The sequence below is a fragment of the Canis lupus genome, chromosome 30 (assembly GCF_003254725.2).
Source record: "Canis lupus dingo isolate Sandy chromosome 30, ASM325472v2, whole genome shotgun sequence".
NCBI classification, from domain to species: Eukaryota; Metazoa; Chordata; class Mammalia; order Carnivora; family Canidae; genus Canis; species Canis lupus.
The window spans coordinates 38,131,109-38,158,214 of NC_064272.1; the positions used below are offsets into that span (position 1 = coordinate 38,131,109).

Consider the following 27,106-nt stretch of genomic DNA (forward strand, 5'->3'; position numbering starts at 1 on the left):
TCAAGGCGACAGCACGAGGATGCCTGGCACCAAGGATGGGGGAGGCGCCCAGGCCTGACCAGGTGGAAGCGGGGTCCCCCTGGTTGGAGGCAAGATAAATGTCACCTGCCTCAGAGAAAGTGCTGACCCCAGAGGGTGAGGGAGGAGGAGCCTCTGAGCCACTGGTGGTTCTCACTGTTGACCCAAGATGACACGGCGCTGGCCTGTCCCACGTGTGCCCAGCCGCGTGCCTGAGGATGAAGGTGGGGGGCCTTCCCCACTCTGCCTCGGGGGCCCCAGATAGAGGATGAGGACCCACCAGGGCATGGTCCCCCCTCCCTCAGGTTGCCCGGGTGTGGTGGTCAGTGCAGAAGCTGTAAAGATTGGGGGAGGCTCCTTTCATCATTGAGATGGGCACCTCGCTGGGTGGGGGGTGGTTTCCCTTGTCCGGGGGCGACGCTGACCCCGGCCCAGCTAGCAGGACCTGAAATCCAGGGGGTTCGGACTTGGCCGTGTGTCTCGTGCCTGTGTCTCAGCCCCCGGCAGCCCGGCCGCCAGCGTCTGCCCTCCAGCCCGGAGCAGCAGCTTCCTCGCCTCCCCTACCAATGACAGGCTCATTTCTCCAAGGCCAGACCCTTGGTTCATTCAACGACAGACATGTGAAAACCTGCTTTGTGCTAGGACTGGGGCTCGGCAACGAGCAAGACAGAGCCGTGGAGTTAGGGAGGCCATCACACCAACGACTACAAGCTGCTAAGTGCTACGGCAAAAACCATGTGTAACGGGATCGGATCTTGTCTGTGGGTCAGGGAGGACTTCCCGTAAGAGGCAGCACGGCAAGCTAGATGAGGATGACCAGGAGGTGTGAGGAGTGGGCCGCAGCATCCCAGGAAGAGAAGCCTGGACTGGAGAGAGGGCAGGCGAGCCTTGAGGCAGAGGGGGGAGGCCAGAGCAAAGGTTGGCCTTTGTCACACTGAAAGCCACGGGGAGCCAGTGACAGGCTCTGAACAGGAAGGTGTTGATACAAACACTGTGGCTGCTGGTGGAGGAGTCCCCCCAGGCAGCAGAGGGGGGCTGATGAGTGTAAGAGAAGGGGCCGGGAGGGGACGACCTCCAGAGGGATGTGAGATGAAGCCCAGGGGACTTGCCAGCGGAGTCCTCCTGCAGGTGCAGGGTGGGCAGAGTGGCCGGGGTGAGGGGGCGGCCACCAGGAGGCTCCTGTCCAGGAGAAGGCACCCGGCGTTCTAGTAAGGGCATGGTGAGTTTTAGGTGTGCCTTTGACTGCCAAGAGGCCTTGAGCAAGTTGTTGGAGCCCAGAGGCTGGAGCAGGGAATCGGAGAGGTCAGAGTGCGGCTTGGATCTGAAGCCACGTCCAGGGAGGAGGTCACTTTGGGAGGACGTGCAGAAGGAGCCCGGGACCATGCCTGGGGGAGTTCTTGACATTCAAAGGTCAAGGAGAGGAGGCTGGCCAGGCAGGGTATGGAGAGGGAGGTAGCAGACCGCCCTGTGGCAGAGGCAGGGGACAAGCCGGCAGGTCCCTTCTTCCCAGAAGAGCAGAGCCTGCCACTGGCGTCAGCCAGGAGGCCGCTGGGCCTCTAGTGAAACCGGAGTTCGTGGGGGTGCAGATTCTAGGCCTGGCTGGGGGGAGGGGGGTGAGCCCTGCGGGAAGGTCCCCGGCTTGGGAGATTCAGCTGTAAGAAGAGGAGAGGGTGACGGGATTTGAAGGCAGCAGAGGGGGAGCAAATCTGATGCCAAAGGGAGGGACGTTTGCCTTCAGGCTGCATCCACGCGCTGAGGGGGCGGAAAAGGTAGAGGCGGGAATGGTAGTGACCCAAGGGGGAGGCTTCCTTAGAGCAGGAGGGGTGGCTGGACACCCGCCAAGCGCGAGGTGTGCCGCGATGGAGCCCGCACTCGGAGGGAACCGCGGGCCGCGCCGTCGCTGGGAACAGACCCCGAGGCGTGGAGGGGGCTCAGATCTGGAGCTTGCTGGCGTCCACGGTGTACGCGCCATGGCCAGTGTCAAGCCACCAACCTGACTTCGCTGAAGGCACAGGTGGCCGGGGAGTTTTGAGAACTGGCTCGGGTTCAGACACCTGCACTGGTGCGTGGCCACGGGATCCGGAGAGAAGGGCTGGGGCCAGGGCATGCAGGCCCAGAGAGCTGGATGCTCCCAGTCCTTCCACCTGCTGACATGTGAGTCCGCCCTGTTCTTCCTTCCAGTCTCTCACTTGACTTATGGCTGTTTTGTTCCTGTGCTGGCCGCTGGCCTAGCGGAGACGAGCATGTCACCCTCATAGAGAGCCCACTCAATCTCAACTTGGTGCCCAGAAATCTGGTGAAGTGGAGGGGGCAGGAGACGCTAGGTGGCCTCTCAGACACCTGGAGTTCGGACAGGGACAGAGAATGAGGCGTTTCTGGCAAAGGAAGGGCACTGCCTGGGCAAAGTGCTGAGATGCCACAGCCTGATGAGGTCCTGAAGTGTGGCTGGGCCCCAGGTGCCAGTGGGGGTCTTTTGGGAGCAAGCAAGGCTGGAGAGGAAGCAGGGCCCAGACCCCACCTGGCTCTGCAGATCCCACGGGTTTAACTTGCTACAAATGACCAGGAGCAATTGAAGGGTTTAGGACCAAGGAGCCATGTGGTCAGATCTGCATTTGAGAATAATTCTGGTTACAATCTGGCCCTGGGGGTGGGAGTGTCCAGAGTGGAGACAGAGAGACAGTGGGGAGGCTGCAGCGGCCAGCCAGGAGGTGACTGCCGGTGGCCTGGGCTGCGGAGGCCATCGGAGGTGCAGAGGAAGGTGAGCACAGCTGACACTTTACTGAGCGGAGTGCTCACTACGTGCCACGCCCTATTGTCAACACACGAGATGTGTCATCTCACGTACCCCTCAGTCAGCTCTTGAAGATACGTGCTGTGAGTACCTCATCCTACAGATAAACAGGCTTGGAGGTTAGAGGATCAGGTAAGGTGGCCTATGAGTAGCGAGAGCAAATTGAAGAGCTTGCTCCGGTTTGACAGGGCAGGGGTGGGGGTTGCCATTCACGAGCCCCTAGCCTTGACAAGGGCAGGCCAGACGTTGGACAACAGCAGTTTGAGGTGGACGTGTTCTCTGGGGACCTCCAAGTAGAGATGTCACCACAGAGTTAGACATTCAGGCCCATAGCCCATTAACAGTAGAGTTTTGGGGATCATGAGCACCGCAATGGTGCTGGAAGCCGTGGGCTTGGGTGAACTTGGCCAGGGAACTCAGGGAAAGCGAGGACAGGCCCCAGCACAAGGAACCCCAGAGGTGCCGGGAGGGAGGGCAGTGGGTGGCAAAGGCGCACAGAGGAGGCCGGCAGGGGCGGGGATGAGGGGGGCCCTGCAGGGGAGCCAGAAGGCTTCTCAGAGTGTAGGGGAGGGGGCGAGGAAGTGGATGCTCATGGCAGTCCACCCTGCAGAGACCGGTTGACAAGTGTCCCCTGGAAGCAAAGGACAGGGGTCATTGTCAGGCCCTCCCAGAGTGGTTTCCTTTCCTTTTTTTTTTTTTTAAGATTTTATTTATTTATTTGAGAGAGAAAGCATGAGTGGGGGGAGGGGCAGAGGGAGAGGGAGAAGCAGACTCCCCGCAGAGCAGGGAGCCCCATCTGGGGTTGGATCCCAGGATTCTGGGATCGTGACCTGAGCCGAAGGCAGACGCTTAACCAACTGAGCCACCCAGGCGCCCCTGGAGCGGTTGTGATGGGGCAGTAGGGGCAGGAGTGAGAACTGAGTGGCAGGTGAGGGAGCAGGGCCACACTGGGGCCTGCTGTTGCACAGCGTGGCCGTGGAGGTGGGGACAGCGGGGTGCAGGTGGCTGAGCACTTACTGTTGAGAAATGAAGGTTTCCTTTTAGCGTGTCCTAAGCTTTTCCATTTACAGCCTTGATTTTAATTAATTTGTAGGGTTTCGGTAACTTAATCCCATTGGGAACTTAGAAAGTACAGTAAAACTTCAGCTAGCCAGATTCTTGGCAAGTGAGCCACTCTGGAAAATGAGCATTTGAGTGAAAATATTTGAAATATAGGATTTCTTTTTTTAAAACGTTTGTAGAATGGAAATAATCCTATAACCATATGCAGGAGAGAGAAGTCACAAACACCCACATCCTCACCATCCAGCGTGAACAGCAGTTCCAGACTAATCCTGTGCCCAGCACCCCCACCTCTGAGCTCTGAGCTCCCGGACACTTGGAAGCAGATCCTAAGCATTTGATCAATTTATTGGTAGAGCTTTCCTACATTTCTCTAAAAGACAAAACACATTTTTTAAAAAGATTTTATTTATTCATTCATGAAAGACAGAGAGAGAGAGAGAGAGAGGCAGAGGCACAGGCAGAGGGAGAAGCAGGCTCCATGCAGGGAGCCCGACGCGGGACTCGATCCTGGGTCTCCAGGATCAGGCCCTGAGCCCAAGGCAGATGCTCAACGGCTGAGCCCCCCAGGCACCCAAGACAACACTTTTTTAAAAAATAATGTGACCACAGTACCATTATTACTCTTAAAATCTTTAACAGCAATTCCTTATTTAAATCAAGTATTCATTGTTCAGATTTCCCCCAATAGTCTCGTTTCCCCCCAGTCGGTTAGTTAAAACGAGGCTCCAGACAAGGCCACACGTGGCGTTCATTTGCTGTTGAGACCCCCTTTCTCTGCAGGAAACTTCTGTGTTGAGGAAACAGGCGCTCGGAGGCCTGAGTGTCCGGGGACGCGGGAGGAGCGCCTGGGACAGAGAAGGCGGGACGGGGGTGGCCCGGGACATTGATCTGCGGGCAGGAGGCGGGGCGGGGCCCATCCTGAGCCAGGGGAGAGGCCGCCCGAGGGACGGCGGGTGATGGCCCGAGGTGCGCGAGAGGTCGGGGTCAGGCTGGCGAGGAGGTCGCCCCGGGGAACCGGCCTCTGTGGGGACAGGGAGAGGACGGCGACAGCAGCTCCTCCCCGCCCGGCCGCCCTGGCGCCCGCCCTGGCCTCCCCCTGCGGCTGCAATGCTGGTGGCCAGCGGGGAGCCCCTGCTCCGCCTCGCCCTCGCCCTCCTCCTGCTCCTGGGCGCCCCCGGCCCTGAGGGGGCCAGTTCTCTTCAGAGGAGGTTTGAGTATAAGCTCAGCTTCAAAGGACCAAGGCTGGCGGCGCCCGGGGCTGCAATACCCTTCTGGAGTCATCACGGAGGTGAGCGGGCCGGAGGGGGGGACGGGCGGGGATCGGCCGAGGGGAGCAATGAGGGGGGGTGGATCAGCCGCGTGGGGGGGGGGGCTGGCCAGCTCCAGGCAGCTGTGACTCGGTGCTGGCGGGCCCAGGGCCCAGGGCCCCTGTCACCCACCTCCTCCTCCGCCCACCACGGCCCACCCCGCCCCCGGCCTCAGTTTCTCTCCCTGCCTTCCTCTGTCTCCGCCTAGGGCTTCTCTCTCTCCCTCTGCCTCTCCTGGACCCTCTCCTTCCTCTGCTTCTCCCGCCTGTAAGTACACACGCTCGCCCGCCTGCTGAGGCCCAGACCCACCGCCCAAGGCAGCTTGGGCCGCGCCAGCCTCCCCGCTCCCTGCTCCCCGACGGGCCGGGCTGTCCGGGAGAACTGGGGGCTGCCTGGCAGCTGGAGCAGCAGCTCTGCCCTGTGTGTGCTGGGGGCGGGGGGCACGAGCACAGTAGCTTCGGGAACTGCCCAACCAGGCCTCCGGAGTCTCCTTTCTACTTGCTCTTGTTGAAGACGGAACTTTCTCCCCACTGTGGGGCTCAGTCCCACAACCCTGAGGTCATGACCCGAGCTGAAATCAGGGGTCAGATGCTCAACCCAGACAGGCACCCGAGGAAAGGCTCCCCGAGGACTGACGAAAACCCACGCAGTACAGACGAGCTTAGGTTAGAAATGAACGAGAGGATCAAGACTAGGGGGTAAGGCTGAGGCAGGAGGTGAGTCTAGGAACACGGCTTGTCACCAGCGCGTGCTGCGTGGCCTGCCCCCCTACTTGGCCATGGAGCTGGCTCAGAGCCCCCTAACAGGCAGGGCAAAGAGAGAAAGCAGATCCATCACGTATTTCTGTGTGTGTGAGGTGGAAGCTCTGAGCGGCGCGTGATTCCTGACTGAGGCCAGAACAGGTGTCCCTTTACCATGACAGGCCCCGTCAATCTTCCCTCACGGAGGCACCGGAGGTAAACAAAGGAAGGGGCCGGTTCTCGCGGCACCAAGCCAGGCCCTGCCTCAGGCCCGAGCGCGGCGCCCCCTGCCCCTGAGCCCCATCAGGCCCGGAGTGGCTCAGACCCAGTAGAGGGGCAGAGGCTTTGCCGAGGTCACACAGCCAGATGCGGCCTGTCCCTTCATTCATTCACTCACCTGCCACCACCACTGCCCCTCTGTGCCGAGCCCAGAGACGCAGGGCCGAGTCGGACTCGGGGAGCCGGCAGTTTGGGGTGAGGTCTCACGCACAACCCACCTAAGGCTGACTGCACACGTGTAGTATTCAGTGGACAATCCTTGCCTCCTACAAGCCACTTCAGAGGCAGTGGTGGCTTCTAAGGGCCCCCAGGATCTGGCCTTGCAGCCTCTGAGCCTCCCCACCCCCAGCCCTGGCCTTGCTGAGCAAACAGCCGGGATTAGTAGCCTCCGGAAAGTCCTGGCAAGGCCTGGGCCTTGGGCCAGGTTCCAGGCTGGCAGGCCAGAGGGGTGGGGAGCCAGCTGGGTGAGGCCTCTGATCACCCTCCCCTCGATTCCTGCCGAGCCTGCCTCAGTTTCTCTCCCCTTTCCCTCCTCCTCCCAGATAGGTCTCCCCCTAGCCACAGCCACTGAGAATTCACACACACACACACACACACACACACACACTCACTCCATCCCCCACCCTTTCCTCACCACCTGCCTTGCCAGCCAGGTCCCACTTTGGCTTTCAAATGCTTTCCTCACCTTGGAATGCCCCCAGGTGCCCCCACCAGGAAGCCCCCGGGCCTCGTTTGGCCACACGGGGCGTCTCTCCGTCTCTCCGTGCTTCCGCAGTCTGGATCCTGAACCCCAACGTGGTTGTTCTCACAAAGCACTCTGCTGTGTCCCGGGGCCCCCCGCGCATCCTTTTCCTCCGTGGGTCCTGTTTCCTCACCTGACACTCAGAGAGGCACAAATCTGTCTTGTCGGGGCAAAAGGCTGATGCTTGAACGGTTGACACTTGAACAGCTCAGGGGTTAGGGACGCCGGCCCCACACGTGTGGAAAATCAGGATGTCACTTGTGATGCCCCCAAGACTTAACTGTTAATAGCTTGACCCCAAGCCTTACCAATATGCACAGAGGCAAGTAACACAGTTTTGTACGTTGTACGTATTATATATCGTATTCTTACAATAAGGTAAGCCAGAGAGAAGGAAGTGTTAAGAAAATCGTAAGGAAGAGGGCGCCTGGGAGGCTCAGTCCGTTAAGCCTCCGACTCTTGGTTTTGGCTCAGGTCGTGGTCTCAGGGTCGTGAGCCTAGGCTCCAGGCTCAGTGCGGAGTCTGCTGGAGAGTCTTTCTCCAACCCCTCCTTCCTCGCTGCTCCTCCCCCTGCTCACACTCATTCTCGTTCCTTAAAATAAATAAATTCTTTAAAAATATTTTATTTAGGGCAGCCCAGGTGGCTCAGCGGTTTAGCGCCGCCTACAGCCCGGGGCCTGATCCTGGAGACCCGGGATCGAGTCCTGCATCAGGCTCCCTGCATGGAGCCTGCTTCTCCCTCTGCCTGTGTCTCTCATGAATAAGTAAATAAAATCTAAGAAAAAAAAAGAAAAAATGTTTTATTTATTTATTCATGAGAGACACACAGAGGCAGAGACACAGGCAGAGGGAGAAGCAGGCTCCATGCAGGGAACCCGATGCAGGACTCGATCCCAGGACCCCGGGGTCACGCCCTGAGCCAAAGGCAGACGCTCAACCGCTGAGCCACCCAGGTCCCCCTAAAATAAATAACTTTTAAGAAAAAAGAGAATCATCAGGAAACCGCATTTACAGTATCATATGGCATTTATGAAAACAATCACGCGCATATAAATGGACCCACGCAGCCCAAAGCCGTGTTGTTGGAGGGTCAGCCATACTTTGGAATCGGATGAGCTGAGTTCCAATCCACTTAGTTCCTTAGCTTGTCTGAGCCTCGTGTGTAAAATGGGGTCTCTTATTTATTTTTATTTTTATTTATTTATTTTTTTTATTTTTATTTTTATTTTTATTTTCATTTTTATTTTTTTTAATGGGGTCTTTTAAAAGCAGGCTGTACAAACTTGTGGTGAGGCTTCCTTGAGAAATCAGGTGAAGCGCCCCCCGTGGGTCTGACATCTGTTGCCCCCACCCGGTGAGGCGCCCCAGCTGTGGGGGGCTCCAGCTCTGTGCTGGGCTCCAGCACCCACGTCTCCGGTGGGTTCCCGCATGCGACAGCTGGCCTGTTATTTACTGGCAGGCCCTGATGTCACCTCCTTGCTCCCCCAGAGCGCGGCCCAGGCCAGACAGAGAATGACGGAGGGCAGGGGACGGGGGGGCCCCCGGCTCTGAGCTGTCCCGGTCCGCAGGTGCTGTACTGGGTCCGGAAGAAGTGCGCCTGGCCCCGTCCACGCAGAGCCTCAGTGGTGCCGTGTGGAGCAGGGCTCCCGTCCTCTTCTCGGCCTGGGAGGTGGAGGTGCAGATGAGGGTGACGGGGCCGGGGCGCCTGGGAGCCCAGGGCATGGTGAGTGGCCCCAGTTGAGGCCCGGCGGGAGCACGGGGGGTGAGCCGGGGAGGCGGGTGGCGATCCCGAGGCTCTGGTGTCCCGAGGTCCCCGGGCTGAGCAGCTGGGGCCCCGCAGGCCGTGTGGTACACCCGGGACAAGGGCCAGGTGGGCTTGGCCCCGGGGGGGCCGACCTCGTGGGACGGCATCGGGATCCTCTTCGACTCCTCGGCCGAGGACACCCAGGTGAGTGGTGATCTCCGGGCCGTCCTCCTGTCCACACCGTCGCACTCCAGCCCGCACCCATGGCTCAGGCCGCTTGTCCCCCCCGCAGCAGAGTCCTGTCATCCGCGTGCTGGCCAGTGATGGGCACACTCGCCTCGAGTCGCATGGGTAAGCCCCTGTCGGGACTGACCCCAGCCCACTCCCGGGGCCTCCGCGGTACCCTCACTGCCTACCCGAGCCCCGGCCTGGGTCCTGAGGCGCCCCCCCAACACTGCCCGGCTGTGCCCTCCTCGCTGGCCTCTTATCTGAGCTGCTGCCCTGGAACTCCTGTCTCCTTGGTCCCCGCGGGGCCTCCTCCAGGGCAGGGACCCGAGTTTGTTCGGGCTTCCCAGGAACGGCCCCACTGAGTCCTCAATGCCTAGCGCCCCCACCCTGGTGGGGGGTGTCAAAGGACACAAGGGGGAGCATGTGCCGAGTGTGGTCACTCACAACACCGCCTCTGAGCAGCAGCACCCTGGCGGCGAGGGAGTCTTAGTCCCCAATCACAGGCTGGCCGGGGAGGCCCAGAGAGGTGGAGCGACTTGCCCAAGGTCACAGGGCTGTGCGCAGGGCCGAGATTGGAGGCCATGTGGCCTGTGCCCTGCCCTGCGCCACCCCTCCTTCCAGCTGACGTGGCTTCCCGTCCCACCGGGAGCAGGGCCAGCCCGTCAGTGTCGCTCAGCAAATACCCCTCAGCTCATAACAATTAGAGTAATTGCTCATGTTTATGGAGCAGAGACTACCTGTGCGCCTGGCGCCGGGCCGAGCGCTTTACATTCATGGTCTTGGTTAAACCCTCATAACAATGTTATGAGGTAGTTCCAATTATTATCCTCATTTGGAAGGTGAGGAAATTCAGGTTTGGGAGGGCTGGTCACACGGCCAAGGTGACGCAGGCTGCCCCCGGAGCTGGCCTCCCTCCCCGCCCTGCGCCCGGCTGGGGAGCACCTGCTGTGCGCCTCCGCCCCACAGAGCCTCGGCCCCCTCGGGCCCCCAGAACTTGTCTGTGCCACTGTCCCGACTCAGTCCTGCTGAGTCAGGCCGGGAGAAAGGAGAGGGAGGAGAAGCCTTACCCGCAGGCGCAGGCGGATGTGGAGGTCAAGGGAGGGCCCGGGGACCTGAGGGCAGGACCCACGCCCGTCAGGCTCTGTCCCCCAGGGACGGGGCACAGGGAGGCCTTGGCCTTTTCTGTAAACTCCAACTCCCAGCTCCGCCAGGCGAGGCCTGCTTTCCTGCGCCTCTCCTCCTGCTAGAGAAGCAGACTCGGCTAGGCCACGGGGACCTGTCCCGTCCCGGGTCCCCAGGACGCCTGCGCAGAGCAGCCCCCGGGACCACCCCCGCGACCAGACCTTGGGTCCTGCGCCCACAGGGACGGAGCCGGCGGCGAGCTGGGCTCCTGCCGCTGGGACTTCCGCAACCTGCCACGACCCTTCACGGCACGGATCACGTACTGGGGGCACAGGCTGCGTGTGAGTGGCCCCTCCTGCTTCTGCAGCTTCTCTGGGTGGGGGCTGGAGGGCTGGAGGGCCCAGAGCTACAGAGCTGCTGTGCGAGCCCCGTGACCCCAACAGAGTCGTGCCCGTGCCGCTGCACGGGGTTCCTGGCACATGCGGGCTCCTCCTCCCTGCACACACTGCTAACTCCCAGAGCACATACTTACGTGGGCTGGAGTGAGACCAGGTGAGCGTGTGTCCCCCCACCCCCGTGCCATTCTGATGCCAAGCCCTGCAGCCACCTGCAAGCTCTACTTTAGAACCAGGGGAGCTGGTGAATCAGAGATGGGGACAGTGCCCCACAGCTGGGGTCAGGGGAGAGGAGAGGGTTCTATCTGCAAGGGGCTCACTCCTCTGTACCCCTCAGGTGTCCCTGAGCAGTGGCCTCACACCCAGTGACCTAGATGAGGTTTGTGTTGACACCGGGCCCCTGCTTTTGGCTCCTGGAGGTTTCTTTGGGGTCTCGGCAGCCACCAGCACCCTGGCAGGTGAGGCCTTCTGGGCAAGTGAGGGCAGAGTGGTACCTAATGACTCATCCTGCGCACACCTTCTAAACGGCTCTGGGCGTGGGGCTAGCCACTTCCTCTCTATGTGGCCTGGGAAGTCATGCACAAGCCGTCTCTGGGCCTCTGCTGCCACCGGGGGAGGTCACGTCTGCCTTGCAGGGCTGCTGAGTCTCGAATAGGATAAGCACCAGAAGCCTTTATTCCGGTGATGGTCTCATACGTGCCCCCAGCTGGGGACTGTGGGGCAAGCAGAAGAGGGCAGCCACGAGGGACATTTAGGGAACCGGAGCAAAAGGATGTAATGTCATGGAGAGTCCACAGAGAGACCCACAGCTGGAAAGCAGAATAGAACCCGAGAGTGGGAGTTCTTGAAGGCCAGGACTTTGGTCTTTAGGCTCTAGGCCCTAGGGAGCCATGGAAGGTTTCTGAGGAGGAGAGTGAAATGATCAGAGCCCTGCTGAGGGGGTGGCCGCTGCGTGCTTGCTTCTGCCAGTAGAGGCCACGCTCTGGGGCCTGAGGGTGTCAGTCTGCTGCCCTGGCTCTCACCCAGGACTGTCCAGTTTACCCACTCACTGTGGGGCACCCACCTTTGGCTCTGTGTGTGGGTCCACCCTCACTGTCCACCCCCCTGCTTGTCTGCCCCCCACACGTTTCCTATGAAGTGAGCAAGACGAAGGATAGAGCTGCCCAGATCTCCTGCCTGCCCAGAATGTAATGGGGCCTGGGGGTGAGGGCTGAGCACACAGGCCACTGGGCCGAGGGGGGCGTCTTACCTTCCCTTCTCTCCCCCCTTCCAGATGACCATGACATCCTGTCCTTCCTGACCTTCAGTCTGAGTGAGCCGGGTCCTAAGGTGATGCCAGCCCTGGGCCGGCACTTCAGGGGAGAGCTAGGGGAGAGACAGCCCGGGGACCCCTCCCCGTCGCAGAAGCTTCTGCTCACGTCACGGTGTTCCGTACCATCATTCCAGCCTTTATCTCTACTGAGAGCTGTCTGTGTCTCTGAGCTCTGCAGCTCTGCCCAGGCCAGGCTTTATTCCGGGCCGTGCTGGGGGCCAGAGGTGACCTGGCACCAGGCCCTGTCCTGGAGCATCTCCCAAGCTGGCTGGGGACTGTGGGAACATGAAAGAGGGGTCCTGACCAGCTAAGGGGAGCAGGGAAGGCCACCTGGAAGACAGGAGCTTGAAGAGCAGAGAGAGGTGGCTGAGTGGGGAGCCGCCCGGACAAAAGTCCGAGTCCCGAGAGAGCTGCTGGGGTGTCAGGCGGCAGCAGGAGGGAAGGGGTGGGGATGGGGCAGCCACAGAGCCGGGCTGCAATTGTAGGGCCTCGTGGCCCAGTGAGGGAGACCCAGCTGGGGCGCTTCTTCCCTGGCTGGGATGGATGTTTGGTCCACCAGGATGGGGGCTGGGGCCCTGGGGGAAAGCTCCCCTCACCGCAGGCCTCCCACGGGTTTCAGGCCTGACTTCTCTCTTCTTTGTCCAGCCTCCCCGCCAGCCCCTTCTGGAGATGGAGGAGCGCCGGCTGGCAAGGCAGCTGGAAGGGCTTCGGGCGAGGCTGGCCCTTGGCACCAGGGAGGACGCGATGCCAAAGCTGAGCTCCAAAGTCCAGGAAGAGGGTAGGGACCCAGGGAGCAGGCAGGTGGGGCAGGGGCCCATTGGAGCATCACAGGACCCTCTTCCCTTCAAACCAGGAGTCCTTTAAGTAGTGGGGAGAGGAGGGCCTGAGGAGGCCCCATCTAGCAGACCCCGGGTCCTGGGACTCGGTCCTATTCCCACCCCACGGGTGGGGTTCCTCCACGGGTTCACATCTTTTCAGGGGAGAGTCTTGGAGGCAGAAGCCTGACTTTCTGCCCACCCTCTCCAAGAAGCCCCCCAAAGATAGGACCTCCTACCGCGGTGCCGCCGGCTGCCTGTCCCAGCTCTGCCCCATTCTCCAGGGGAGCGACGCTTTGGCCTGGAGGAGACGCTGGGCAGATATCGCCAGATCCTGCAGGCCCTCCAGGGTCTATCCAAACGGTTGGCCCAGGCTGAGAGGCAATGGAAGATGCAGCTGGGGTCCCTGGGCCATGCCAGGCCTGTCGGAGCCTGGGTGAGTGGCCCCCTTGGGCACCCAAGGCCCTGCCTGCAGGCCTGGAAGAGTGAGCTCCCTCAGGCACTGGGCCCCTGGCACCGGGGGGCTCCCTCTGTCCAGGAGGAGGAGCAACCACTGTACTTGGGAACTAGTCTCCCCCAAGGCCTGGGGGGAAAGGAGAGGGGGGTGCAGTGCCGCAGGTGGCAGGATGGGCTGGATCTGCGAGGCCGGGGAGCATGCAGGGGGCTAGCCCTGTGTGAGCAGGTGCCCCCGGATCCACGTGGCTGGGGCTGGGAGAGGCACTGCCGGGTACCCGGGGCCCTGGACAAGTGCCAGAAAGAGACCGGGTGCTAATTTGCATGTAGCTCCACATGTGACTTGGGTCACGTACGGATGGCTGGCTTAGTGCTCAGATGCACCCGAAGCCTCGCTTCATCGCCACTGCCCTCCTGGCTTCTCCTCGGAACAGTCATGCCCCGTGGCATGCCCAGCCTGGGCCGGAGAGCTGGATGCTCGATGCCAGGCAGGGAGGCCAGGGGCTCCTGCGAGCTTTGCTGGGCTCTGACAGCTCGGGGCTCTCATCTGTGTCCTCGGGCCAGAGCGGCTGAGGCTGGGCTGCTGGAGCGGCGGGGTGGCGACGGGGCCACACTCCAAGGCCAGGCCGCTCTCTGACCCTACTTCCAGGCCCAGAACTCCTCCTGCCAGGTTCTACCCACCCCGGAGAGGGGCGGTCACTTCTCCAGGCCTCTCAGCGAGACAGAGGCGCAGGCACTGAGGGCTGTTGGGCACTGGCCCCATCTTGGACTGGGCCCCGAGTGGGAGTAGGTAGGAGAGGACTCGACTGGGCCTTTGCTGCCTCCAGGGGCAGAACCACTTCTGCAGAGGGCAGAGAGCCTATGACCCTCAGGGATAAGCGGTTTGAGAGGAGGGAAGTCCAGAAGCCCAGCCGGACGGGGGATAAACTCAGTATGTCAGATAATGTCCAAAGTGAGCAGGGGCCAGGAAAGCTGGTAAGGCCTTCCAGAAGGAAGAGGGCTTCAGTGTCCCTGGGGAAGAGGGATTCTGAGGAGAGAGGGGCTGAGCCCTGGGCCCCAGAGAACAGGGTGGCACTCCTGCAGGACTCTGCCAAGGTCTGCGCCCTGCTCCACAGACAGAGGACTCTGCTCCAGGACCTGCAAGAGATAAGGTAAGGGCATCTGCGAGGAGGGGCAGAGAAGTCCCGCTCCACCCACGTGCTCAGCCTCAAGTTCCTCCACGGGTTCCCTAGTCCTCTCCTCACTTCCTGAGCACCCAGCACAAAGTCTGGTGCACAGGGAGGGGCTGGGGCACCGTTAGGTTTGTTGAGTTGACTTGAACTTAATTGACTCAAGTTTAAAGTCTTGAAATTCCTAGTTTAAAAGTAATTCTCCCTGGGAGGGGCCCTCATGAGAGCCCCTATCAGACACCCCACCTCCCCAGGGAGGGTTGAATCTGAGCCCTCCTTCAGTGACAGCGCCTGGAAGGAGGCCGTGCTTTGATGACATGCTTGGAGCAACCACAACCAAGATCAGGCCCAGCAGGAGGGGGCAGTCCCTGTGTTCTTTGTGCCTCCACCAGCCCCCCAACATCCCACTTTGGGCCAAGCCTCAAGGGCTCCCCAGAGAGCTCTGTGGACAGGGAGGTCACCTTGATGCCACGGAGGAGGAAAGCTTCAGGCTGGATGCTGGATTCTGGGTCCCTTACTCACATCTAGACGCTTGAGGGTGGGAGGATGGGAAAGGGGAGAGGAACTAAGTCCCCTGGGGGCTGGGGATGGAAAGCAGAGCCCAGGGAGCCTAGAGAGAGGCAACTTTACCGAGAACTTTCTCGGAGCTAGAACTGTCTGAGGACACAGGAATGTTTGGGGGAAGAACACCAGCCCCTGAGAAGGGGCCCTATAGATGGTGCCTGTTCCCCACCAGGTGCTGCAATCAGGGATTAGGGAGGAATCAGGGAGGAAGGGTTAGGAGGTTTGGGTACAACCAGAAGGGATAATGAGTCACCTCCCCTGGTCCCGCCTCCCCAGGGATGCAGCTGCCCGCGTGGCCTCAAGAGCCCAGCTCTTCTATCTGCCCGTGGGCACCAAGCATCATTTCTTAGAGCTGGCCCAGATCCTGAGCCTCCTGCAGAAGGACGTTCAAGGCCCACTGGTGAGGGGGAATGTAGGGATACCATGAGGCCCCCGCCCTTGTGGCCCAGCCCCTGTGCATCCCCAGGTCCTCCTGCCTTTGTGCTCCCGTCCTAGGACTGCTGGCAAGCACATCTGTGTTGGGGTCTGTCTGTGTCTGTGATGGAGATCTTACCTTCTCTCTGCCCTCTCTGCTCTCTGGAGGGTTCCAGAGACTCTTGATGCCAGCAGAACCCTGGAGACCATTTGGTCCAACCCCCTCAGTGACCAGAAGCGAAATGGGAGTGCTCAGAGCTTGGTGGTGAAGCCCTCTCTTCCTGGTGCCCCTGCCCTGTCTTGCTTTTACATTTGCCCTCACCGTCTGTCTTTCGCTCTCTACTTCTTTCTCATCTCTAGAGCCTTTCAGAGCCCCGATGATCCCAGGCCCTAGGCCTTCCCAGCTGTTCCCACAGATGGGCCATGGGAACTTGGGTGGGGGAAGCTGCTTTGTACCCTGACCCTCTCCAAATTCTCTGGAGATGACAGCCAGGGTGTCCCATGCCTGGGAAAGGAAGTAGAGCCCACACAGATGGCCCAGATTCCAGGTCCCCTCTTTCCTTTTGGGTAAGAAGCTGATACAGGACTTTAAAATGTCCCCTTTCAGAAAGCAGCAGCCAAGCCCCCCTGCTCACCTCGCCAAGCCCCAGGGGCCTCCTCGTGCCTGCAGCCTGGCATCTTTCTGCTCTTCCTCCTCATTCAGACTCTAGGCTTCTTCTGTTACGAGTACTTCAGGTGGGTCTTCCTACGGGTAAGACATCCTACACCTACCTGGCACCTCTTAATTCTGGGTCAGAGCCACCTGATTTGAGAGGTGGGGCACTGGGGCCCAGGGGGAATGTGCCTGGCCTGACAACTGCCAAGGAGCAGCACCTGGGCCAAGACCCATTTTTCTGATAGGCTCTACTGGTCACCTGCCCAACTGCTGGCCCCATCTAAGTCCCGCCCTCACAGAAGTCACTTGCTGGTGTGAGAAACTGATGAGTAACTGGTAGTTATGTGGTCGGTGCCATGATGGCAGGAAGCTCGGGGCTATGACAGTACAGGAATAAAGCCCTTGACCCAGCTTGGGCAGATAGAGGAATTGACCTGGAAGGGATGTTGGATATGGGTCGTCAAGGTGACTAGAAGGTTTCCAGCCTGTCAAGATAAGTAAAGGCATCAGTGCAGAGGAACAGCATGAGAAGAGCATGGAAGCATGAAAAAGAAAGCACAATATCCTGGAGGAAAAGTGACTCGCTCAGTACTGTCAAAGCAGGGTGGGACCAGTTTGTGAAGCCAAGTGAACAGGATTTAAAAGGTGGGGGGAAGTCACTAATTCTGCTTGGTGGGTGTTTGTTGAAGGAATGACACATTTAGAGATGGAGAAGGTGCTAAGGTGCTCAGAAGTGGGACTGACAGTCCTTATTGATGGAATGTCAAGACAAGAAGAATCAGGGTGGTCTGGGGGTGGTCCTGGAGGAAAAGTGAAGTGTGCTGAGCTTTAAAAAGCAGAGAAGAGACAGCCTCCAGGTGAGAACAGCAAAGGTACAAAGTGGAAATGATGACAACCTTATGCATTAGGTAGGCTTATAATGGTGGCCATAAGGCTGGAGCCACCTGGACAGAACTTGAATGCCAGGGGAAGAATGTGGTCCTGATGGGGCAGGCCAAGGGAGCCACGGAAGGTCCTAGAACAGGGGTGGAGAGATGCTAGAGAGGTGAGTTTGGAGCCTGGTCTCAAGAACCCCAAAGGCAGAAATCCAAGTAATCTTCTTTTTTCCTTGACAATAGGTGGGAGCTGGACAAGAGCCTTCAGGACTGTTTGTCCACAGGCAGCCATCAGTGTCCTGCACCACACGTCCCTGGGGCCCTGGGGGTTCTGAGGAGGGAGCCTCTCTCCCCCAGTATGCGTGCACGACTCACCTGAAAGCCCAGAAGGAGGTGGATGGTGTCTAGGGGGAGACAACTTGGCCAGTACCCTCTCCTTCTGGGTGCCCAGCTCCTGCTCACACCTTAGCTTTGGGGGAGCTCTAATCTTATTAAAAGTGATTTACATCTCTCCATGCTTTGACATGCTCATTGACCTTCTGGCTTCACCTTACTTTCTGAAGGCTTCCACTTTCTCCAGACAGGTACCTGGACAGTGAGCTCCAAGCAGGTAAGGAGGTCAAGGAATGGCTTCATTGCCAAAAGACCAAGATACCCCAGGAGCCTTGAACCCTGGACAATGGGGGGAGAGGAAATCACAACCGGGTATAATTCTATCCCCAAATTCACCCAGCACAAAGAGTGGTACCTCCAGGTGTCCTTCCTGGCTTAGCCAAGCCAGCATCATCATGAACAACCTTCTGCCTGCCACCTCCTGCAGCTCTAGGGGTCAGCGGGGCTGGCATGGGAAGGAGGCAACCCATGGTACTCGCTTTGGCAGCACACACTAAAATGAGGCAACCCATGGAGATATAATTGGGATTCCCCCCTCTCTGGTCTCCCTCCCTTTCCCGGCGTCCACCTCTCTGGGCAGCTGCTGGGGCAGCAGGTTGGGGACAATGGGGCAGAGCCCAGGGCTGGATCTTTGCCCCTTGCTGCCACTTGGATCAGCCAGCTGAGATCCTGGCTATCAGGGACTCAGAGGGGGAAGTGAGGGGAGAGAGGGGAGCAGAGCTCCGTGCGCCTCGGTGCGCCCCCGTCCCCGGGAGACCCCACCCCCGCGGCCCTAATCCGCTGTCAGCGATGCCCAGGCGGAGCTTGGCGTGGAAGGAGGCACGTGGGGGAGGCGGGAGTGCGGAGCGGGCACGTGGTGCAGCCTCCTCAGCCCCGTGCATGCCCCCCGCCCCCCGTGAGGAGGGGTTTGGGGAGGCGGGGGCTGGAGGCTGGAGCGCGGGGCCCCGCCGGGCCGGCGGCAGGAGCTGTCCGCGAGCCCTAGTGCTGAAGTCGGTGCGGACGTGCCCGGCTCCCGGCGCCCGTGCCAGGGCCAGCGGGGACCATGGCGTTCATGGTGAAGACTATGGTGGGCGGCCAGCTGAAGAACCTCACCGGGAGCCTGGGGGGCGGCGAGGACAAGGGGGACGGGGACAAATCGGCCGCCGAAGCGCAGGGCATGAGTCGAGAAGAGTATGAGGAGTATCAGAAGCAACTGGTGGAAGAGAAGTGAGTGGGATCCCTTCCTGGCACCGACGACCTTCCCCGAACCCCCTCCAGCCACTTGACCCACCTCTAGGGCGGTTTCAGACACCAAATCCCCTTACCCTACTTTTCTAGATGCGGTAAGAGGCTGGGATGCGCTTTCTAGGCTGTCCCCACAGCTGCCCTATCTTAAACCCGGGACCCCGTCCCAGCCTCGCACTCTGGGCAGAGGGAATGGGGGCAGGGGCAGTAGGGACCTGGGATGGGGTGGGGGCACGTGCATTTCTGACGAAACGAGTAATCCCTTAATCCGATCTGGTCCTAGCCGTCTGCGTCTTCCAACTGGAGCTCCTCTGAGTCTGAGATTCTGAGAAAAGCGATGCAGCTGAGGCGGCTCAGAGTTAAGGAGACAGGTCTTGAGATGGGGCGCTCATAGATATTGAGACTCAACGTCGACTGTGTGCAGGCAGTGCTGGGGCCGAGAGGCATTTGAGGCTGCTTAGTTCAGATCCAGTTTTGCTTTGTTTTGTTCTGTTTAGCTGGGTGACTTTTGACCAGTTACTTAAACTAAACCTTTCTGTGCCTCAGTTTCCTCCTCTGTAACACGGGGATGGCAACCATAAAACATGCCCTATATATTTTTTAAGATTAAATTATTTAACGCATATAAACCACATAGCACAGTGCCTGGCACATGGTAAACCATTAAATATTAGCTATTATTTTGCTTAATCCTGATAATAGTTTTTTTTAAAAGATTTTATTTATTTATTCATGAGAGACACACACAGAGGCAGAGACACAAGCAGAGGGAGAAGCAGGCTCCATGCAGGAAGCCTGATGTGGGACTTGATCCTGGGACTCCAGGATCACGACCTGGGCCAAAGGCAGGCGCTAAACCGTTGAGCCACCCAGAGATCCCCCTGATAATAGTTTTGTGAGTGGCAAAGGAGGAAAATAAGTGATATATCAAAAGTGGTAGTGCAGCCAGGACGCAAACCCAAGCGTGTCCCGAGTACTTGCCCTCACACAACACAATCTGTCAGGAAGGGAAAAGACAGACGGGGTTGGAGGCCTCGAGGGACACATATTAGGGTCTGCAGAGCGAGCCACACTGGCTGACACTCCCGCCCCCATAGCCCAGTGTGGCAGGTGCAGAGATAACAAAGGGCCGCGATGATGGGGGGAGAGGCAGCAAAGCCTAACCGAGGTCCACCTCGGGGTGTGCAGAGACCCCTGCGTCCCTTCCCTCACAGACCCCACCCATTCTCCAGGCCCTTGAGATGACTGCGCCCCGGTGCCCCCCCTCTCCCCCGCAGGATGGAGCGGGACGCGCAGTTCACGCAGAGGAAGGCTGAGCGGGCCACGCTGCGGAGCCACTTCCGAGATAAATATCGGCTGCCCAAGGTAAGCTTAGGAGCTGGGCTGGTAGGCACATGGGGACCGTGAGCATGGGGCTCCCCACTCTTTCTCCCCACTCTGGGCACCACAACTCTCAGCTCCTGAAACTCACAGAGTTCTTGGTTGGACCTTTCCTTCCCTGATCCAGAGGCTGGGGCTTGGTGCTGAGGGGGGAAGCCCAGGCTTCCCAAGACTGGTCAGTTTGTGTTTCTGGAGCTGGTTCACGCTCCTTCTCTCCCCCATGTGTCCCTCCCCCAACCCCTAGTCAGGCCCAGGCAGAAGTGGAAGGCAGTAGATTTTACCACAAGGGTGAGTACAGTCGAAGCTCCTGAATACCCAGGGAGGGGGGTGGCGTAGAGACTGCGGCACCCTCTGTGTGCCAGGCACTCGGCCTTCGTGCCTTTGTGTAACCCCTCAGTAGCGCTTCCAGGTAGCCGTTGCTCACACTACAAATCAGGAGACTGAGGCTCAGAGAGATTAAGGGACTGGAAAGACCACACAGCCAGCTAGGGTTGGAGCTGGGGTCAGAGCTCAAGCTTGTGAGTGCTGAACCTCAGTTAACTGCAGGACCCGTGGCTGCCTTCCAGGGCATGGAGTCTGTCTGCGGAGAGGAGGATGCCCCTTGGTTGGCCAGGCAGCCAGGAGGCTATCTTCCATAGGCAGTGCAGCACTAGATGGGCATGTAAGTGTTGCCTAAGGAGGAAACTGAGGCACAGGCTATTCCCAGTGCCCAGAAGCTTCCACCTGAATTGCAAGACCAGACATTTGAACATCACATTCACTCATTCAGCAGGTGTTTCCTGATCCCCTGGCTGCCTCTGACTCGCCACAGGGCACCAGTCTTCTGAAAATCTCTCAGAGAGGGAAAAAAACAAAAAACAGTCCAGAGAGCCTGGAAAGCTACTGAGTTAAAACTCAGCTAGGAATGGAGGCATTGCTCAAATGCCTGCACCGAGCATATTAAAAGACACAACTCCTGCCATCAGGAAACTGAGTCTAATAGAAGAGGGAAGACATGGCTGTAACTGAGTAGGATATAAAGTGGAAAGTGCCAGGGTCCCCAAAGGGATAGAGAAGTGCAGTGGCAACCAGTAGGTGTTGGGCAGAGAGCACAGATATTGGAATCCATGATGTAGGGTTTTTTGTTTTGTTTTGTTTTTTTAAGATTTTATTTATTTGAGAGAGAAAGTGCATGAGTGGAAAAGGCCTCAGTTTCCTTGTTTGTAAAATCGATAACAATACCTACCTCACAGGGTTATTTTGAATGTCAGCCATACGATAGGCACTTGATAAACGGTACCCATCACTATGACCAGTACACCCTCCAGTGTAGGTAATGATACCCTATGACTTAGCTGACTGGGACAGTTTGACTCCTAAGCATTTTCATTTTGCTTTATTCACTATGCTAGTGTCTTCAGTATCTTAGAGTGAAGTTAAGCAGTATAAAAGTGCAAGGTGTCCATGTCCCAGTGTCAAAAGCTTGACCCTGGGATGTGGGGGTGGGGACTGAACTCACTGGAACATGTGGCTCAAGAATCCTGGGGTCTGGAGCCCAGTCCAGGCCTCCTCCCTGTCCCTTCAACTCTGGGTCTTCCTGGACCTCCAGCCCCACTCCACCTCTTCCCCTCTTCCCTTCAGAATGAGACAGATGAGAGCCAGATTCAGATGGCAGGTGGAGACGTGGAGCTGCCGCGGGAGCTGGCCAAGATGATTGAGGAGGACACAGAGGAGGAGGAGGAGAGGGCCTCCGTCCTTGGGCAGTTGGCCAGTCTCCCTGGCTTGGACATCAGCTCACTCAAGGACAAGGCCCAGACCACATTGGGAGACCTCAAGCAATCAGCTGAGAAGTGCCACGTCATGTGACTACTTCCCTGGGGGTTGCCCATTGGGGTGACCACAGGGCTGGGCCCACATGAGGGCTGAGAACATGTTTCAATGTCCAGGGACCCATACCCCATCTCAGTTTTATTTCCCCCTGTCCCCTGCTAGCTTGGGACCCTTCTCTTCCATGGCCCAAGCCTGCCTTCTGGTCTATCCCTTCCACTGGGGCCAAAGTCCCCATTCCTCACCCTTTCCCTCAGGAACCAATCTCTCTACTCAGCCTGGAGAGGCCTCCTAAGATTGTAGGAATAGGCCCCTTTCCCTCTGCCCATGGCCCCAAGTTGGTGCACACAGGAACACCCATCGAGAGACACAGACATGGAAACCATAGCATGTGCAGAAGCATGCGCCACAGATGAATCCTGGCACACACAGACACACGCACACAGGCCAGCCCCTCTAGACACCAACACTCAGATATGCTTAGAGAGGTCCTTAGGCAGACACCCTCAGTAGACAAGAGGCCCAGATCTGAGGCTCCACATTCACTCTCCTTGAAAGCCTCTGCTCTTTCTGGGTTTCACTGCATCATCTCTAAAAAATGGGAATGGACTAGCTAATTTCTAAGACTCTGGCTTGGCCTCTGGGCCCTTGGAGCCAACCCCCCACTCCTCCTTGGGCACGACAACAGCTGCAGCCGTAGCCACCAGCGGCTGCCATTGTGCCGTGGGCTCTGGCTCGCGGGAGCTGAGCGGTGCTGTGTGAGGGGCCGAGTGCCAAGGATGAAGCTGGCACTGAAGTGGCTCCAGGCCTTCTCTGGACCCAGGCCCAGGCAATTTCTGTTCTGTTCCCGTAGAACTCTCTCTGGATTCCATAGCTGGATCTCCTCTGTGAGCTTCGTGAAAAATAAAAATTTGAAATGATGTACCGTCCTCCCACTTCTTATAAACCTCCAGGAACTGTGGGGTTCACCACCCTCCTCACCTATAGCTTCATAGCAACGCCAGCCTCTATAAAATGCTCAAGCTCAACCCTCTTGGGGCCCTGGGCAAGGGCGGGTCCCGGCACTGACCAAGTACCAGGTGCAGCCTGGGGCGGGATGGAACAGGTCTGGGCTTTGAGGAGGGTGTGGCAGCCAGCTGGGTGGGGGTGCACGTGGAGAAGGCTGGGCCTCCCGGCCATTCCTTGGAACCCCAGGAGGGTCTCTGGCCAATCACAGCTGCCTGTGGCACCTGCACCTGTCCCCTTCTCACCTTGGAGATGGGAGGTATAACAAACAGAAGGCAAGGCAAGCACCTTTGGGTCCTGGCACTGCTGTGTGACTTTGAGCAGCTCCTTTTCCCTCTCAGAGCCTCTTTTTCCTGCTGTGAAATGAAGAACTACCCCCTCCCTAAATAATAATGTTTCAAAGGATGACAGCTCGGAAAGCCTTTGGCACATGGTAAACCATCAATAAATGACAACTGACTCCTTAAAACAAACAAAACCAGGGATCCCTGGGTGGCGCAGCGGTTTGGCGCCTGCCTTTGGCCCAGGGCGTGATCCTGGAGACCCGGGATCGAATCCCACATCAGGCTCCCGGTGCATGGAGCCTGCTTCTCCCTCTGCCTGTGTCTCTGCCTCTCTCTCTGTGTGACTATCATAAATAAATAAAAAAATTAAAAAAAAAAAAAACCAGAGTGCAAATCTCATCCTCCTTACCTGTGGGGGGTCCCAGAAACCAACCACAAGCAGTCCCCCACCCCCGCCCGGGGCCTGAGCAGCAACAAGGTGCCGCGGGCTCCCCCCCCGGGCGTCCCTGCTTGGCACCAGCCCGGGAGGAAGCCCGCCACGACTTCTAGGCCAACGGCCATACGGGGGGTGGTTTCAAGGGCAAAGTTTCCATTAGGCCTCCCCTTGTAAAATAAGAACAAGAAACATAAAGCCTGTTCAGTAGGTAATGTGGGGAGAAACAGGAGGGAGAGGAGAACGGGAGGATGGAGAATTGGGGGGGGGGGGACGGCGGGGAGGGGCAGGCCGAGGACAGGCCACCCGGGTATCTCCAGGGCCGGGCCGGCCTCTGAGCGGCTCCCGGGCTGCCCCCCCCGGAGGAACCCCGCCGCCCTGACCTTCCCGGAGCTGGCGGAGACCCAGGCTGGGGCCGCAGGCTGCCTGGGGGGCGAGGGCCTTCTCGTCAGCAGCAGGGCCCGCGTCAGCGCTCTCCCCCCGGGGCCCTTCCGCCTAATGGGATCCGACAGCGCCTTTCCCCTCAGTGGTTTGCAGGACCCAGCGCGCACAGGCAGAGGGGCCGGCCGTGGGGGGCTGGGGTCACCCCTCACCCAAGCCTCACATAGCGAGCGGGTGGGGGGCCCTGAGCCCCCTCACTGGGTTCCTCCCTGTGCCTGGGAACCCCAGGAAACCCTGACCTGTGTGTCCCTGGAATGGGGGCGGGGGGGGCTCCTGGGCAAAAGGCAGCAGCTCTGGGGCCCGGGCCGGGGTGGGCACGGAGGACACGCCGAGGGGCCTCGGGCTCTGCTGGCCTCTCCCCGCCTCCTCCCTTCATCCCCCGCCCCCAGAGCTTCTCTGTCAGCCTGTCCTTCTCACTGGTGTCCTTCTCACTGGTGCCCTCCCCGTTTGTGCCTCATCCCTGGCCCCTACCTGCCCTGCACGGAACCCTCAGTGGGGGGCTCCTCCGTGCTGTCCCCCCAGGCCCTCTACTCTCTGTCCCCCCCGGCCTAGGCACACAGCCACTTGGCCCCAGACTGGTCCACCCACCTGCTGTGATGTGAAGGCCACAGAGAGAGCCACCGGCCCCCAAACTTCCCTTTTCAGAGCAATTAAAACCCTGCCATTGGGGCAGCGTAGCTTAGGGGAAGCCGGTTACCCGCCGGGCCTCTCGCTTCTCGCCTCTTGTCCTCCTCCCCTTCTCGTGCTGGGCCGGCAGTCCGAGGGTACAGGTGTTGAAGGGGGACGAGACAGCCCTGCGGCCGGGCCCCCGCCGCGCTTCCTGGAAGAGAGGGACGACAGGTGGCCGGCCTGGGCCCCCAGCCCCACCCGACTCTCTGGCCCTGTAACACAGGTGATTTGGGGAAGAGGGTGACCCTTCCCCTACTCCGGTTCCCTTCCTCTGCCCCCTTCCCACTCGCCCAGCTCAGGCCTGCTTCTCAGACGGAGCGGGGTACAGAGGGAAGCAGTGACCTCTGGAGGCAGCAGGTCCCCAGGGAAGAGCTGGGAGGGTGATGGGGTTTGGAGTCCAGAGGACCTCCCCTCCCCCCACTGGCCAGATGGGCCCCCCTCGGCCAGGGAGGCCGGTGCTGGGGACACGGGGGAGCGTTTGCTTGCTCAGCCTGTTGGATCTGGGGTGGCGGCACGGGAGCTGCTGCCTTGTCCTGGCCCGGGGCCTGCCCAGCACAGTCGGTCCCAGAACCCGCGGGGCAAGGTGCGGGGAGAGCAAGTGAGCCGGGGTGGCCCGATCTGGGGGAGCCTTGGTGTGGAGGCCACTGCAGCTGTGATTAGCAGGAACCGTGCCTCGGGGTGTGTGTGTGTGCGCGTGTGCACTCCAGAGTGTCGGTCTGTCCAGGTGGGGCCTGCGTGGGTCTGTGAACCTGATCGTGGCTGTGGTAGTCCTGTGTGTCTGTTGCCTACGGCCTGTTAGTGTCTGTGGGATTTCTCGAGTGTGGGTACGAGTCACCCCAGAGAAAGCGATGTGCCCCCTCCCTCCTGTGATTGGGCCACTTCGCACGTGGGGGCAGGGACAGCAGCTGGCTTCTGGGAACACGGGGACAGGCGCTCTCCTAGATGACCTCCTGTGGGAACCACATCTTCCTACTTAGCTGGGCACAGGGACACCTCAGTTTGCTCCAGCGGCGGCCTGTCCGCTTCTCCCGGGGCCCTGGGGAGACAGAGGGACCCAGGCCAGGGGCTCCTGCAGCCCGGCCTCGTGCTGGCTCCGGGTTCGGGGGCTGAGTGGCAGCGGGAGGACAGGCCGGCTGGCGCACGCAGACATCGGGCTGTGTCTGTCCCGCTTTGTGCACTTTCTTTTTTTTTTTTAAAGATTTTATTTTATTTTTTTAATTTTTATTTATGATAGTCACAGAGAAAGAGAGAGAGAGAGAGAGAGAGAGAGGCAGAGACACAGGCAGAGGGAGAAGCAGGCTCCATGCACCAGGAGCCCGACGTGGGATTCGATCCCGGGCCTCCAGGATCGCGCCCTGGGCCAAAGGCAGGCGCCAAACCGGGGATCCCAGCTTTGTGCACTTTCGAAGTGTTAAAGGTGAGAGTTTCCAAATCTCACTCTCAGGAGGAAACACATATTTTTTAAAAACCAGTTTAGGGCAGCCCGGGTGGCTCTGAGGCTTAGCGCCGCCTTCGGTCCAGGGTGTGACCCCGGGTGGTGCCAGGATCGAGTCCCACGTCAGGCTCCCTGCAGGGAGCCTGCTTCTCCCTCTGCCTGTGTCTCTGCCTCTCTCTGTATCTCTAATAAATAACTAAAATCTTGAAAAAATAAAAATAAAAACCAGTTTAGCTTATTTCCCATAGGTCTCTGCCATTCGAAGAGAACCCTGGAGCGCAAGCCCCACCTTGTCGGGCTGGGCTGCCTCCTTCCTCGGCAGGTGGCTCGGACACAGGACCAGCCACCTACACGTTCCTCCCGGGGAGGGCCCTTCCCCAGGGCCTCCTCCCCTGGCCTCGGCCTCCCAGGCCTTTCCTGTACCTGGCTGGGCCTCTCCTCCCCACGGCCGCCCGCACGCGGCCTCAGGCTCTGGTCGGGCACAGCCCATCAGCTGGTACACATCCACAGCGGGGTCTGCAGGCCAAGCCTCTGCCCCGGGATCCTTCTGTTCCACCGGCCTTTCGGCCCCATCCCCCCATCCTCCCTCCTTCCCACTCCCTCCCACTGACCCACCCTCTGAGCCCATTCTCCCGCTTTCCCTCATTTTTCTCACTGAGGCTTTCTTGTGCGGCCCACTGCCGGAGATCAAGAACATCCTTCTCCCTAAATCTGAAAATGACATTTTGTTGAACTTAGGTCAGGCTCCTATACAGGAGGTCGTTTAATCCTTACGAACCACTACAGACACATCTTCATTCCCCGGAGAAACTAGCTCATCCACGGGCCCCAAGCTTCAAGGGCCAGTGGGCAGGGCCAAGAGCCTCGCCACGCCTCTGCCCACTGCTCCACACTGCCCCCCGACGGCCAGGCCGAGGCTTCCGGGGAATCCGGTCCCAGCCGGTTTCCTTCCTGTAAAGGAAGCCCGTTCTGAAGGCCTAGGGAATTGCTGCCTTGGTTGCTGCCCCAGGGGATGGACTCCTGCTCCCCTCAGTCCCCAAAGATGCTCCTGAATGCCGCTCCCATCGACACCTGGGAGGCGGAGGGCAGGCTGCCGGAAACTGCTTCAGCCCAGGGTCCTGGGGAGCTGGGCTTGAGCACTAGACCCCCGAGAGGATGCCCTTTCCCTGGGTCTGGCTCACTGCTCACTCACAAGGCCCGGGGGAGAGGGGATGGCGAGGCCGGGGGATCCTGTCTGGGGCCTTCCCCTGCCCTCCCTCAGGTTCCCCAGCTTTTCCTGGGGCCCCTCCAGCCCCAGTGAACAGGGGCTACCTCTCTTTTTTTCCCAGGGCAAGAAGAGAAGCACAAG

At 59.4% G+C, this 27,106-nt stretch overlaps 2 protein-coding genes across 9 annotated transcripts; both read left to right on the plus strand.

The window, feature by feature from the left end:
- The first annotated feature begins 4,723 nt into the window (after positions 1-4,723).
- Positions 4,724-17,201, plus strand: LMAN1L (lectin, mannose binding 1 like). Of its 8 annotated transcripts, none has more exons than XM_035708990.2 (13): positions 4,745-5,162; positions 8,511-8,665; positions 8,783-8,890; positions 8,979-9,037; positions 10,278-10,377; positions 10,769-10,889; positions 11,705-11,760; positions 12,389-12,521; positions 12,843-12,994; positions 14,107-14,162; positions 15,021-15,144; positions 15,766-15,893; positions 16,932-17,201. In XM_035708990.2, the coding sequence occupies exons 1-13, from the start codon at positions 4,982-4,984 to the stop codon at positions 17,065-17,067; spliced, it is 1,509 nt and encodes a 502-aa protein (XP_035564883.2). In that variant the 5' UTR covers positions 4,745-4,981; the 3' UTR covers positions 17,068-17,201. The 8 variants fall into 8 exon arrangements, with proteins under 8 accessions (XP_048960072.1, XP_035564884.2, XP_025327943.3 ...); XM_025472154.3 differs by having other exon boundaries at positions 4,761-5,162; positions 8,982-9,037; positions 14,095-14,162; XM_025472153.3 differs by having other exon boundaries at positions 4,771-5,162; positions 14,095-14,162.
- Positions 17,202-17,348: 147 nt separating this feature from the next.
- On the plus strand, positions 17,349-22,411 carry CPLX3 (complexin 3). Its single transcript, XM_025472161.3, has 3 exons — positions 17,349-18,287; positions 19,583-19,670; positions 21,306-22,411. The coding sequence occupies exons 1-3, from the start codon at positions 18,124-18,126 to the stop codon at positions 21,528-21,530; spliced, it is 477 nt and encodes a 158-aa protein (XP_025327946.1). The 5' UTR covers positions 17,349-18,123; the 3' UTR covers positions 21,531-22,411.
- The last annotated feature ends 4,695 nt before the right edge of the window (positions 22,412-27,106 follow it).